General features: G+C 37.0%; 1 protein-coding gene across 1 annotated transcript in view; it reads right to left on the bottom strand.

Moving 5' to 3' along the window:
- chrna8 (cholinergic receptor, nicotinic, alpha 8) overlaps window positions 1-12,641 on the bottom strand; it is a 63,181-nt gene extending 50,540 nt beyond the window's left edge. Inside the window, exon 1 of the mRNA XM_079616836.1 lies at window positions 12,128-12,641. Coding sequence (XP_079472962.1) covers window positions 12,128-12,200 — 73 coding nt within the window. The 5' untranslated portion in view covers window positions 12,201-12,641. The remainder of the gene's footprint in view (window positions 1-12,127) is intronic.
- Between the last annotated feature and the right edge of the window lie 1,226 nt (window positions 12,642-13,867).

The following is a 13,867-nucleotide window of genomic DNA, read 5'->3' on the forward strand; positions in this document are numbered from 1 at the left end:
GCAAAAAAAAACAAAAAAAAAACATATATATAATATAGCACACAAGTCCTGTAGACCACTCTTATGATCCTTTCTTGAGGCTTGACTGTAATTGCGTGGTAAAATAAAATCTATTACAATTCTCCCTTTTTTGCGACGTAATGGTCTGAAACAAGTGTAAGTAATGACAGAATTTTGTGAACAATCTCATCAAGAGTGAATGCATGAGAGATGGTTTGCAGTTACATTTTTAATTGATCTTTAGATTTGATTTCCACAGGCTCTGAAAGGCAACTCAGTAACACAGAGACTAATTCCCTCAGGGAAAGTGCTGTTGTCCTGTAGATAAAGAACAGTCTGAGAGAAGACTGCAGAATATCAGCAGTATAAAATATCCACACTCCTTCCACACTCCTTCACAAAGTTGGACTAAAGCCCCCTGATGTGTACAAATGGGATTTGCTCAAAATATAAAAACACGATGAGATGGAGAGATGAAACGGAAATTTTCAAGAAACTAATGAATGACATAATATTAGCAGTCCAGGAAAATTCAATGTGGATAATTTAATTTTCTTGGATCTGTGATGATGTCTATGTTTAGATTCAGTATGGTTACGCTGTTATATAAGCAGAATTTCCTTCATAAATCAAAGGAACCCATTCACATTGTAAGTGAGAGGCATCATTCACACTCTCCTGACTCGCATGTATATGAGGAAATTAAAAAGAGCGTATGTTCTGTGGATCTGTGCATGAGATTGTAGATGTGACAGAGAGAGAGAGACTATATGTAACTCACATAAAATCTGTTTAGCATGAATCAAGTTTTGAATCAATGCACTGTGTTAAACATGCCAACCAACAAGTATGCTTTGTCTTTAATCTGGGTAGACCTAAAATATCACTGTTGTTATTAAAAATATTAATATTAATTAATATTAGTATTCATTTTCTTTATTAATTCAATAGAAACAAATGTGTCTTATTTTATCCAAAAAGATAATGTTAAATCAGTGGCTTGTTCGTTTAATAAAGTATTTAAAACGGGCTCTTATCAATTAGAAGCATTTAGTTGTTATAGTTTGTATTACTTTTTAATGTTGCAATATGTTGGTTTTTTAACTTATCCTCTCTAAACGCTGGCCTTAATTATAATAATGTGGCATTTTTGCAAAGTAATGCCAATGTTTACTTTTAATTTCAATGTGCACAGTAAGTTTATTGCTGACTACATCCAAAATGCTCTTGGAATTCAAACTGAAAGCTACCTAAAAGTTGAACTTTAAATAAATTAATAAACATCAAATAAGATTTTAAAATAATCTAGAATGATATAATAATTAAATTAAGCAGTGAAATAAAAATCTTATGACTTGCTGTCAATAATGAGTGACTCAAGTTCTAATCTTCAACGAATGAGCTTTATTAATAAACCAAGTATCTGTATTATCAGTGAATAGCAGCTTCTGGCTTCTAGCAGGTAAAGAGTTTTTTTTTTTCATAGGTAGACCACTTCTATTGTCCATTCAGGCAGGTAGCCATAACTAAATGGGCAGAGAAGTTTAACACAAGAAGATGCCTGGTATAGATATCTCATACTTTAGGACACAATTTCATTTCATTAAGAGCGCACATGATCTTAATTTCCACTATACCATTTAACATTCTTGGGTTCTTTTGTTCTGGTATTTCTACAGCTGATACTTGCAGTGGGCAGTTGTGGCCTAATGGTTAGAGAGACCTTGTAACCCAAAGGTCGTGAGTTAGATTCTCAATACCGGCAGGGAACGACTAAGGTGCCTTTGAGCAAGGCAACCAGAAAGCTCTCTGGGTGCCGCAGTGAATGGCTGCCCGCTGCTCTGCTTGTGTGTTCACTACTCAAATTCCGAGTATTGGTTACCATACTTGGTCTTCATGTCACTTCAAATGATTTTGCAGAAGTCATAGCCATACCTCTGCCGCACACTATTGTAATCCTTTCCATTAAAGGAAATGTCAGGCATGCATTTGAATGAATGGGCATTTGTTAAAGAATGGGACTTCAATCTCTGGCTTTTTTGTCTGAATCATACAGAACAGTGATAGCTGATACATGACATGCCAAGCAACAGGATACAGGCTGGGCTTGTAAACACTCAAGCAAAAAATCCTAATTGAAAGTTGCTTTGAAAATTTTTAAAAAATTGTTTCGGCAATAGTGTCACACACGCATACACACACACAAACACACACGCCAAACACAGCATGGAGCACTGACAATAAAGAAAGTAACAGAGGATTTAACACTATGACACTAAAGGATTACAGCCCCTGACGAGAATGACTGACACTCTTAACAAGGTCCCTACAGGGAGGAAATGATGGATTCTCTTTTGTTCTCTTACATAATCAGAGTAATCTAAGCCATTTTTGCACTTGTTATTTCTGCAATTTACTATGATGTCATCCAACTCTTAGACTGACAAATTTCACTGGAATCTTTCTCTACCATTTAAACTGGTACTTATTTTACATTATAGGGTTAAGAATAGGGTTTGTTTAGGGTTAGTTGCATATAATTATGCATAATTTATTGTTATTACTATAGTTACCACATGTAACATATGTAACAATGACACTGTAAAATAAAGTGCTACCGAAAATGTATTATAGTTTAAATTTATATTAAATTGAATTAACTGAACTTTAGAGTGCTGTTTCGCTGACTTGAGTGGGACTAAAGTACATCTTTAAATGTAATTTCTACATTCCTACTTCTATTGTCTTTGAAATACGGTTAAAGCACACCTCAGAATGTACTGACAAGCACTTATGGTAAACTAAAATACTTCTCTATTGAAACTTGTCTGTCATGCATTTAAACATATTTAGTTACACATTTGTATTAATGAGTGTGGCGAGCAGGACGAGGTCGAGGGCCGTGGGAGGACGGTGGTGTGATTGATAATGAGCGGCACCTGCGCGACGCACCGGTCTCGTATCTCTCATGGAGGAGTGGAAGCATAAAGGAGGAGCGACGACAGTGAAGATCGAGAGAGGAACAGGCCTGAACGTGTGTTCAGTGTTTTGTATTATTATTTGTGACAGCAGTCGTCCGTGAGGGACTGTCTTTTACTTTCGTGTTGTATTTACTTTATTTTTGGTATTAAATTGTTTGTTGAATGTTCGCCGGTTCTTGCCTCCTTCTTTCCATAACAACGAACTTCGTTACACTGGTGCCGAAACCCGGAAGGAAGGAGGAACACGCTGTCGGAGAGCCCTCGCTGCTGAGGAGGATCGCGGTGCTGAGGAGGTCGGGCAGCATGAAGGAGCGATGACCGCCGATTGCTGCCCGAGGCAATGATGCTGGAGCTATGGAAGATCAGGTGGGACGGAGAGCTCGCTGTCGTGCTCCTGGGTCGAGGAGGGGTGGCTGCCATCCGACAGGGAGTGGAGGAGTCGCTCCCGTTCGCCGTGGGCCGGAGCCTGTTGCGTCGGCCATGATGGGGGCGGAGCAGGGAACGGGGGACTCGCTGCCGGCTGCCCTCGACCGGAGGAGCCATCGCCGTCTGCCAGGAGGTGGGGGAGCGTCGAGCCGTCCCCCAACGGATGTCCAGTACCATCGCATGGCACCGCGAGTGAGTCTCTCAGCTGATTGAGGACCGAGCGGCAGTGTGTCCGGGAACCAGACCAAGATTTTTGATTTTTTTTTTCCCTCTCTCATCTCTGTCGCTCCTCATGCTTCTGTCTCCTTTTCTCTCGCCTTGTCTGTCCATACCCCCAGGTACCGCAGCCGCCTTGCCTGTCTCCCTCTCACGGAGAAGTGGAAGTATAAAAGGAGGAGCGACGACAGTGGAGATCGAGAGAGGAACAGGCCTGAACTTGTGTTGTGTTTTGTTTTGTTTTATGTGACAGCAGTCGTCCGTGAGGGACTGTCTTTTACTTTCGTGTTGTATTTGTTTTATTTTTGGTATTAAATTGTTTGTTGAATGTTTGCTGGTTCCTGCCTCCTCCTTCCCATAAAAACAAACTTCGTTACAATGAGGTTGCAATTTAGTACATGTAGCCTACAATATTTTATATTTTAAAAATAATTTGAAGCATGACAAAATATTATTGAAACATAATGATTTAAAATGTCCTATCTAAGTAAAATGTTCAATTTGAGTTTACAAAATAAACTTTTTAGAAGTGTACTTCAGTGTGTTCAGAAATAAAGCCATGAAAGTGTAGAATGGACGTTTTAAAAAAAAATATATATACATTGAAGTACAATCACACTTTTTTTTTCATAAAGGACATAATAGAATGGAATAACCAAAATATGACTGAGATCATATGAAAACCCTGCTAGGATTTGAAATGAACAATCTGCACAGATGGACCACTGGTGATCACCACCATAATGTATGCCGATTAGTAATGCTTTCCAACTTGATGTAACCTGTGCCAAAACACTCTTTTAGAGGCAGACATCCCAGTTGCTTTCCAACAACTGCACAAACTAAAAAGCATGACTAAAAACAAATAAAAACTCACTGGCTTTACATCTCGGAAATCATTGGCTTATTAGAACAACGTGATGTTTTGTTTGGTCAAAAATATTATCTTGTGAACTCCATGTTTGTTCGTGTAATATACTTTTTTTTATCTGTATGAAAATGTGAACACTCTGACAGTAATATCTAGAATGTATGATTTAAAATTATATTTCTGAAACAATGTTTTCATAAACACTAAAATGGAGGAACAAAGACAGAATCTATAAGCTTAATAATAGATACGCTGGACTTGTTCAACTGCATCCACTTAATTGGCCAGAAAGAAAATGAAAGCAATATTTGCCTTAACATGTAGATTGCTGATCCACATGAGAAGTGAGATTTGTCTGATTTGACTGCTCTTCTTTCACTCCTCCCCTGACTGCAGCCGTCTACTCTCATTTACACTGAATGCGAGGCAATTTGGAATCTCAAATGAGTCTGTTAACACACTGTAGACTTGCTTGTGAAATGTACACATCAGAGCTTAGGTGTTCCAGATTACCCTAGTTCATCCTAATGGAATAAGTGTTTGGGCCTCAGGCAAATATCAGCCTGAGGGTATGCAGTATCTGGTGAATGTGATTCAAATGCATATTTAAGGCATGGAGAAGACTGTCTAATGATGGAAACCAAGAAAGAGATACTGTGGCTGTTGTGTACCAGATCAACACTATTCTGGTCACATCTTTAGCACATAAGTCTTTAAATCACGTTCGTTAAATTTCATTACTTATTTAAATCCTTTTTCCCACTGGTCAGCACAATCTCATTTCAATGTATGTGCCGTCATTGATTAACCCTCTATTGCCTTGGGGAAACAAACCCATTTTATTAACTTTGTAAGCACTCTTAATAAATCCATCCATCCATTCAATAAAAAAGCCAAAAAATAAACTAGTTCCAATCATTTGTCAAGTAGTTTTTAGTATTTTGACATCAACACAATTAAATGATTTTAACATTGCTTCCATAATGTGTGCATTAGATGCTAATCATGTTACTAGAAAATCATGAATCTTACATAAAAAACATTAGGTAAAAAAAGTAGACAAAAGACCATTAATTACAAGCACAAATCAAAAAGGAGGTGGGTAAATAAATAAGCTGAGAAACAGATGCTGTGAAACACAATGTGGGGCAGAGTTACATATTTAAACAGACTGGAACAAGTATATGCCACTTCAGCCTGCCTGGGAAACAAGTGCTCACTGAACTTTTCCTCACACCTCACTTGAGTGCTATAGCATTCAACGCTTAACCCCATTACAACAGTCAAGGAGACTCCAGAGGGAGATGGGTGGCTATGAGATCAGCAAGCTCATGGACCTGACAGTGAAGGTGTGATGGGTGATTTTTTGAACTTCATGCAAATGCTGAAACATAATAGCGAAGAGAGCATAATGGAAGCATTGTGACCGCGAGACTGGTCACAAAAGAGAAAGCTGGATGTAAAGTGAAAAGAAATGGAAGAGAAAAAGAGAACTAAGGATAGTGAGAGAGTGTGTTAGTGCAGTGGTCTTGACTGGCTTTGCTTTACATTGCCCATCAAGTGTGACACAGTATGGCAACTGTTTATTACTAAACTAAGTATAAAACTTAACAGAAAAGCAGTTAAAATTAAAACTGTATTAATATTTGTATAACAATGTATTAGTATTATTACAACAACAATACATGTAATTATATTAACTATTATTTTTATGATTAAATATAATATAAATGTTTTATCATTCATTTTGTTTGTTTACTTGTATATTTAAGAAGCACACACACATAATGACGTTTTGTAAGGGAACCTGTATTTAATAGATTTGTTTTGTTTTTTACTTTACAAAGGTTTTTTTTTTTTTTTTTTTTTTTTTTGATGATGGGATGTAAAGTAATGTTTCCTTGTTTAAATGTTTGACTGTGATGGCCAGGATTTATGCCACACATGATTCTTATACATTCATCTTTGCATTGATCAATAAATGAAAAGACATTACTTAACTGGTTTGTTTTAATATCTTTATTTGTAATTGCACTGAGTCAGTGCACAGGCTTAGTTATTTAATTGGCTTAAAAGTTAAACATCCTCTTTGGATAAAATGTGATTTTAAAAACAGCTAAAATTGTTAAAAACATTTTTTAATTAAGGTGACTTGAAATGTTTAGTACCTGGTGTGTTGTGGGAATGGACCAGCCTAATGACAAAAAGTTTAAAACAGAGGTTGAACTGTTTTTATGGGAATGCTAAAGGAAGTGAGTACCAGAAGAAGTGTACCAACTTTGATGTTTTAGAGGGGACATAAGAAAATGTGATGTCCTGATCAATGTGACGTTTGTCTTATAGCATTCTGTTTGCATTAACTAAAATTGTATCCATGGCTCTAAATTTAGTTACATGTATTGTGTTAATTGCAGGGCTTGTGTTGTTACTGTTGTGAGAGTTTGTAATGTTTTTGTTTCCCCCTTTTTTGTTTTAATGTGTCTTGTCAAATGAGTTTATTGTTACTCATTACACATTTTTGGGTCTTTACCCACCAGTTAAGAACTACTGTATTAGAGTAAAAGAAAGGATGCATGTAAGTCAGAGAGGCAAATATAAGAGAGAGAGAGAAAGAAAGAAATGGAAAAAGACAGATGTTTTTTTATTTATTTCTCAAGCTCTTCTTTCTCTAAATACATCTTCTGCTGGAAAGCACCAGACGCAGATGTTCTTTGCGTGTGTATGAGTGTTTACTTACTCATAGTCCAGGCCTTTTATGGGGATTTATCTAAGTATGATTATGACGGCACAAGTTAGATCAGAATCAGAAACGCTGTAAATTCCAGCTTTAATCTTCTGGTACACTTGTATGTGAAAAATTACCCATTTTATTACACTTCCTCTCCACTGAGGATAAAGAGCAAATCATTTTATATGGAAGCCTGATCAGGAACAAGATATTCTTTGACTCAAACATCAAATCATCCGGTCTAATAACACATCAAGTTTCACCTCATGTGTTTGGAAAAAGTGAGTGAAAAAAAGTGAGAGAGAAAGAGAAAATCCCTGTGGAATAAATGGGTCAGGTCACTCTCTGTAGGATTGTAATATAGTCCAGATTAGTGATGAACGTCTGGCTTTAAAAGCTGAATGGCTATCACACCACTCTTGTCCTGATGAAAAACAAGATATAGAGGGGGGACAGGGCTAAACAAAGCACACTTTCCCTATAAATTCATTCACTAATGACAGTACTGGGCTAAAAGGGGCAGAGTAGAGAGAGGGGTGAAGAGACTAACCCTGGAAAGTGACTAATCCCTTATTATCATGATCTCTGCTTTCTAGAGCCTAAATAAGGTCACACATTATTCAAAGTGTGAAATATTAACTTTATTAACGTTACATTTACTTTTTTCACTTTTCCTACAAATCATTGCTTTTGAGATTTGTCACCTCTGAGGACAATCACATGTCCTGTCTAGCTAAAATCCAGGGGTAATGTGTTAAAAGTAGGACTGACAACCGGGGAAAAAAAAGACACCCAATTTTTTTAATTGAATATAGCTATTCATCATTACAGTAATTGGAATACAGGCCTAATCTTCAAAATGCTTTTTATTTAATTTATTTTAATTTAATAACAATTACAGAACATTAAAAAAGTTATGTGTGTTACATACTGTAATCAGACGACAACACATTTTTGTTGTAAATGAACACAAAATCAAAGTTACATTTTCTTATAAACTTACTTCCCTGTTGATATGATTAACTCTAAATACAAAATAGTAAAAATAGTAAATTTATCTAGTAAACTGGTAATTAGTATTTAGTGATAAATATTAGATGCTACTTTTTTAGAAGGGAATTGAGAAGTGAGATCCCTGTGTCTTCCTGAAGGTATAGGTTCTGTATGTATATGTATATTTGAATAGTGAATGAATGTGTTTTTTTAACCCTCATATTTCACTCTGAAATGTTTTTGGTGGATCTTAGCATGACAAATTTTGGGGAACCTCTGCTCTATAATATTAAGAAAATCAGACCTTTCTTATGCAAACTGATTGCAGCAGTACTTTTTTGTATATGCAGTATTACACCTTTAAAAATGAATCAGATGATGATGCATGTGGTCTTCAAGTTAGACCTTAATGGCTCGTGTTAGTCTCACTCTTCTGGCTGCCAATTGCTGCCTGCTATTAAGTGGTGATTGCATACCGAAAAGTCACTAGATGTGCACAAAGAGGTACAAAATGCTTTTGCCAAATATTTTCCATCAATATGCCACTATAGTGTAATGCCAAAAAGGATCTATATTAGGAGAAATGTCTTAAATTATTGCATCAAGGGCTGCTCTTTTATGGCAAAACTCTTAATCATAATTATTTGGTCAATATTTTAATTATAAGTTGACTATAAGTGATGAATGCATACACAGCCCACTGGATGTGCACAAAGAGGTAAAAATGCCTCTGCCTAATCTTTTTCTTCAATATACCACAATAGTGGAAGGTTTTTCCCAACTCCATCCCCAGCAAAGTGTGAGTGTGTGTGTGTGTGCGCGCGTGCGTGCGAATATCCTCACACACCCAGACTTTTGTTTGTTTGAATAAAGTCTGGTCAACAATCCAATGTATTCCTGCTTATTAGTTTCAGACCAGTCTTTAAAGATTTACATGAACAGGATTGAGGAGCACTAATATATGCAGTTGTGCTCAAGGATACTTTGTACTTGCCACTGACTGTCTCAAAAATTTAAAAAAACAGCAGAATAACTTTGGGAAAAACCTTGGTAGTAGTTCTTCCTCATAAGTGCCCAATGCCGCAATCTGGTACTTGACACACGAATCTGTGTATACGCTGGAGAACTAATTTAGAACTCTTTTAGGAGAGGCACCTTTACCACAGCTTTGTGTTTATAGGCTAATTGTAAATCACATAACGGAGTCTAAATTCTGATGGGATACACCATGCATGAAACCACTACCGATATATGCACACCTGTGACCGCACATCAGTTAATTCTACCATAAAGTGCCAAGTTATGTTGCTTGGCAACCTAAACAGCAGTGTGAACTACTGTATATGGCTAAAAACATCAAATTATGTTTTATTAACAAAGTTAGAGATGAACACTTTCAAATGATCTATCCAATCATCACGTAATTCCAATAATCACGCCATCCCAATCATCCCGTCATTCCAACTAGCTGTCAACAATCAGTAATCAACATGTCTACCCAATCAGCATGAGTGGAGGCCTATATATACGCAGTCGAGTCACCCATGTTCCTCGACAGTTTTCAGCATTCCTCCACCACCCCGTCTCCTCACACTCGCCTCGTTACTTTCCTAACCAGAAATACGGGAGGAGTACTCTGGGTTCGGGACAAAATACTGAGCTCGGAGCTCTCTCCTCGGACAGCATGCCAAATACGCATGCTACTTTACTCTGTCTAATTATTTGTAAGTTGAATTTCCAAATAGTTTTCAAAGTAATTTCTATAAAGCTAAATCTTAATTCCATGTCATATGCTTTTAGTTTTTTTTTTTTCAAGAGAACCATATGGTTCTTGGCTCCATTTCTTTATGCCAAAAGGTTCTATATAATGAGAAATGTCTTAATTAATTGCATGATGACTCATGTTAGGTTCCTCAAAGAACCTTTTCGGTCCCCGTTAAACCTTTTAAACCTTTCAAAAAAACAAAAAAACCGGTTAAACATGAAAGTATGGTGTGCAATGGCCCAGTTCACAAAGTGTGGTTCATGTAGAAATAGTTTACTGGGTTTGGTGTTCAAGCTTAGACCTGAACCACACTGAACCCAATTGCAATGAATTGGAACACTTGCTGCTCTTACATTTGAATCAGAGCCAATCACTGCATCTATGTTCCAACATCTATTGGAAGAGCTTCCCAGACGTGTGAAGCAAAGGGAAGGATTAATGTATTTTTGACATGATTTTGAAAGTAAATATTGATACAATCAGCGTGGTACGTTACTGACATGATGATGAGCCCTGGCTTACTCAGACCAGCCATTTCTGCCAATGTAAGGAAAATACCAATGCCTTCAACAACAAAACAGTAAACCGTTATTTTGTATATTCCTGCTTTTAAATGCTTTGGTTCTCACACATGCACAGCGTGTCACATTGTCACATAAAAAAAAAGGCATACAGATTTAAAATGTGGCTAAAAGGCCAATACACTCTCATGGTAATTTGTATTTTTTTTATGTTTTGGCGAATTGGTGGCTACGTTTTCTGCTTATGCCCCACTGATGTTAGGTTTAGGGTCGGGTTTTTCTAAAAAATCTATTTGAATTCACACACCATTGCCCACAATTTTATTATTAATTAAAGAATAGACATGAGTGGTCCAGGAATCTAGTGGCCCTTGTCTGCAAATGTTTTACCTTTTAAAGAAATCTGCAGTCAGCATTATAATATTACCATAATTGGCACAGAGCTGACCAGAGTCATAAATTGAAGTAATTTTTACTTAAAGCATTGGGTGAAAGAGAGAGAGTGAGTGACCTCTGTAAATAGTTTTAGGGGAATCCCAGACCTTAAATGGTTAGAAGTAAAACCCACACACACACACTGAATGTCCAGACAAAATCAGTCTAAGAGTTTTAATCATGCTTTGGCTTCAAGGGAAATAAAACGACACCAAGATACCTCTTTCATGTCTCAGGAACAGAATGTGTTGCTTATCCAAAAACTCATCATGACACAAACCAAGTTATAGGCCTGTTTTTAGACAGGTTACTATTCAGAGGAACAGTTCCAATGCTAATGTGTGAGAGAGGTGAAATTCCTAAAATTTGTTTGGCTGAGTGGTGTTGCAAAAGTGTTGATATACAGTCAATCGGACATGTCACTGTTTATATCAGTGCTTTTCTGTGTTTACAAACAAAGATTGATGCTTTGGTTTCTTTTGGAACAATTTTCTGTGTCAGCAAAGGAATATACATAGGCCTACCAACTCGCCAATTTTTGTCTGAAACGTGAGTTAATCAATATTAAATGACACTCAGGCATAGCCTAATATTACTCGCGCAAAAGATTTATTGAGCAATGCGTTAATTGAAGTATCAAAAGGAAGTCAAGCATAGACATGCACTTGATCCGCGCGCATATAGCCTACTCATGCAATGAGCTTACCTAATAGCCTACCCTGAAATTATAGGTTATAAATCCTTTATGTCCTTGCTACATGGTTGCTTGCGTCTCACATCGGCGTATTGGCGACAATGGCGAGCAGATCTAATGATGTTTAACTATATTTTTTGTCAGTGTTCATGCGTCGGTGCGATCATGCCAGATGTTACGGGGTACGAGGTCGAGCAAGGTAAATCGAACACAAACACTCAAGCAGTACATACAAACAAACATAAATGCTCATATTTTTATACAGTGAAATGATCCATCCTAGCTCTAATTCAGCAATTCTAAGTAATTATTTTGTCATACTTTAGCTACACACTATTCACGCTAAGTTACACTTTAAAACAAGTAGCCCAGAAGCAACTAATCTAGATAGCCTACGATGCACTTTCGCGGAGTTCATTTTTACTATTACAAATCAATCCAGTAAATTGTAGCTATGTTACGAAAATTATTCAAACTAGACAAACAGCAGCACCTACCTTTAATACAAAATGACGTCCATATAAAATATCCAAGGTGTAGAATTCCAAAATGTCTTTGATTCTGCATCATTCCTTTAATTGGAAGTTGTCCTCATTCACACACGCCGACGAAACTTTAGTCTGTCAGCATCAGAGCTGTGTGCTTAGGTGGAACACTTGCACGAACCCTCCTCTCACTCTCACTCTCTCTCTCTCTTTCTCTCTCTCTCGCTCCCGTTTGCCTTTAATTTCTCAAACACACTCACTGACCGCAATGTAAGATCAGTCTGTCTTTATAGGCATGTTATCATTATAAACTGTGACCCATAAACTGGTTTTTTTTTTTTGGTTAATCAATCTAAAACAAGTCTAATCACTATGCATTACAATATAAACAATTTGCAGAATTGCGCGCGCTCCTACATTATGCGTAAAGGCGACATCTGGCCACGCGCTATTCGCAGAAATCATTTCACTCTATCGCTTGCTGTGATTAATATGCTGCACGCACGATATGATGCTTGTAAAATCTGCATTTAAAGTATTGAATCCGATGGGAGATTAAAACGCCTCTTACTGGGCAATGTTCTTCATGGATCATTATTTGGTTCAGTTAGGATTTATAAATATGAGTTTGCAGCCCGAGCGCATCATCAGGTATTTGATCGGTGCACTAAATCTGAAGTAGATATTAGGCTACATTCCTCTCGTTCATTTATTTTAGAGGTTAAAGACGTTACCTATTATCGGAAGGTCGATGTTTTCTGTGGTTTAATTCATGATTCCTGTCACTACGTGCCATATGAGCAAAACACTTAAAGCATATAGTTCACGAGGGAATGTCCCTGAAGTCAAAGGTGTGTAGACTGTTAGGATAGCGCAGAGCGGGGTTAGTTTTCACACTTTCAGTGAATATTCTTAAGGGTACAGGTTCATTTTTAAGTATTGACAGTTTTGACAACAAAAAGCTTTTTATTTTCAATTCAAATCAATTCACATTTATATGTATAGCACTTTTCACAATGCATATCGTTTCAAAGCATTGTCTTACAGAAAATGCATGTCTACAATTACAATTTAGTGTCTACATCAGAGGTGTATCCAAGTCATTTCAGAAATGTACTATACAAATCACACAGTTAGCTAACAATTCACACAGTTAGCTACAAATTACACAGTTAGCTAACATCATGTATTATTTAATAATAAATAATAATTAGTTACATTTATAGCTATAGCGTTTTTCTCGGCACTCAAAGAACTTGGAATGGGGGGTCTCTTTAGCCACCACCAATGTGCAGCATCCACCTGGATTTAGGCAGAAACAGTGAGCTCATTAAAGTAATTATTACAAGTTATAGATATATTTATAGATTTATCTTTATAGATATATTACATATATAAGATATAGAAACTTAGCATTGGTGCGTGTTGATTCAGAGTTGGCGTCATCTGAAGTCCTCACAGGAGTTGGAGGCGTCTCTTCACAGGTGTTAGGGCATGTGAAGCCTTTGTGAGAGGCTGGATCCAAACTGGAGCTGACGTAGTCTCTAGGTAGTTCGGGATGGGCATCCCGAGATAAAATAGAAAATCAAATAAAGTAATTAGCGTAGCTGCTGTTCATAGCATTTCAAGCAACGATAATCATGTGCATTTCATAACTGAAGTATACAAGGTTAAGAGGTGCATTATGTGAATGCTTGGCTAAAGAGATATGTCTTTAAATTGGGATGGTGTCTCTGAGCCCCGAACATCATC

The sequence above is a fragment of the Phoxinus phoxinus genome, assembly GCF_949152265.1.
Source record: "Phoxinus phoxinus genome assembly, chromosome: 6".
Lineage (NCBI taxonomy): Eukaryota > Metazoa > Chordata > Actinopteri > Cypriniformes > Leuciscidae > Phoxinus > Phoxinus phoxinus.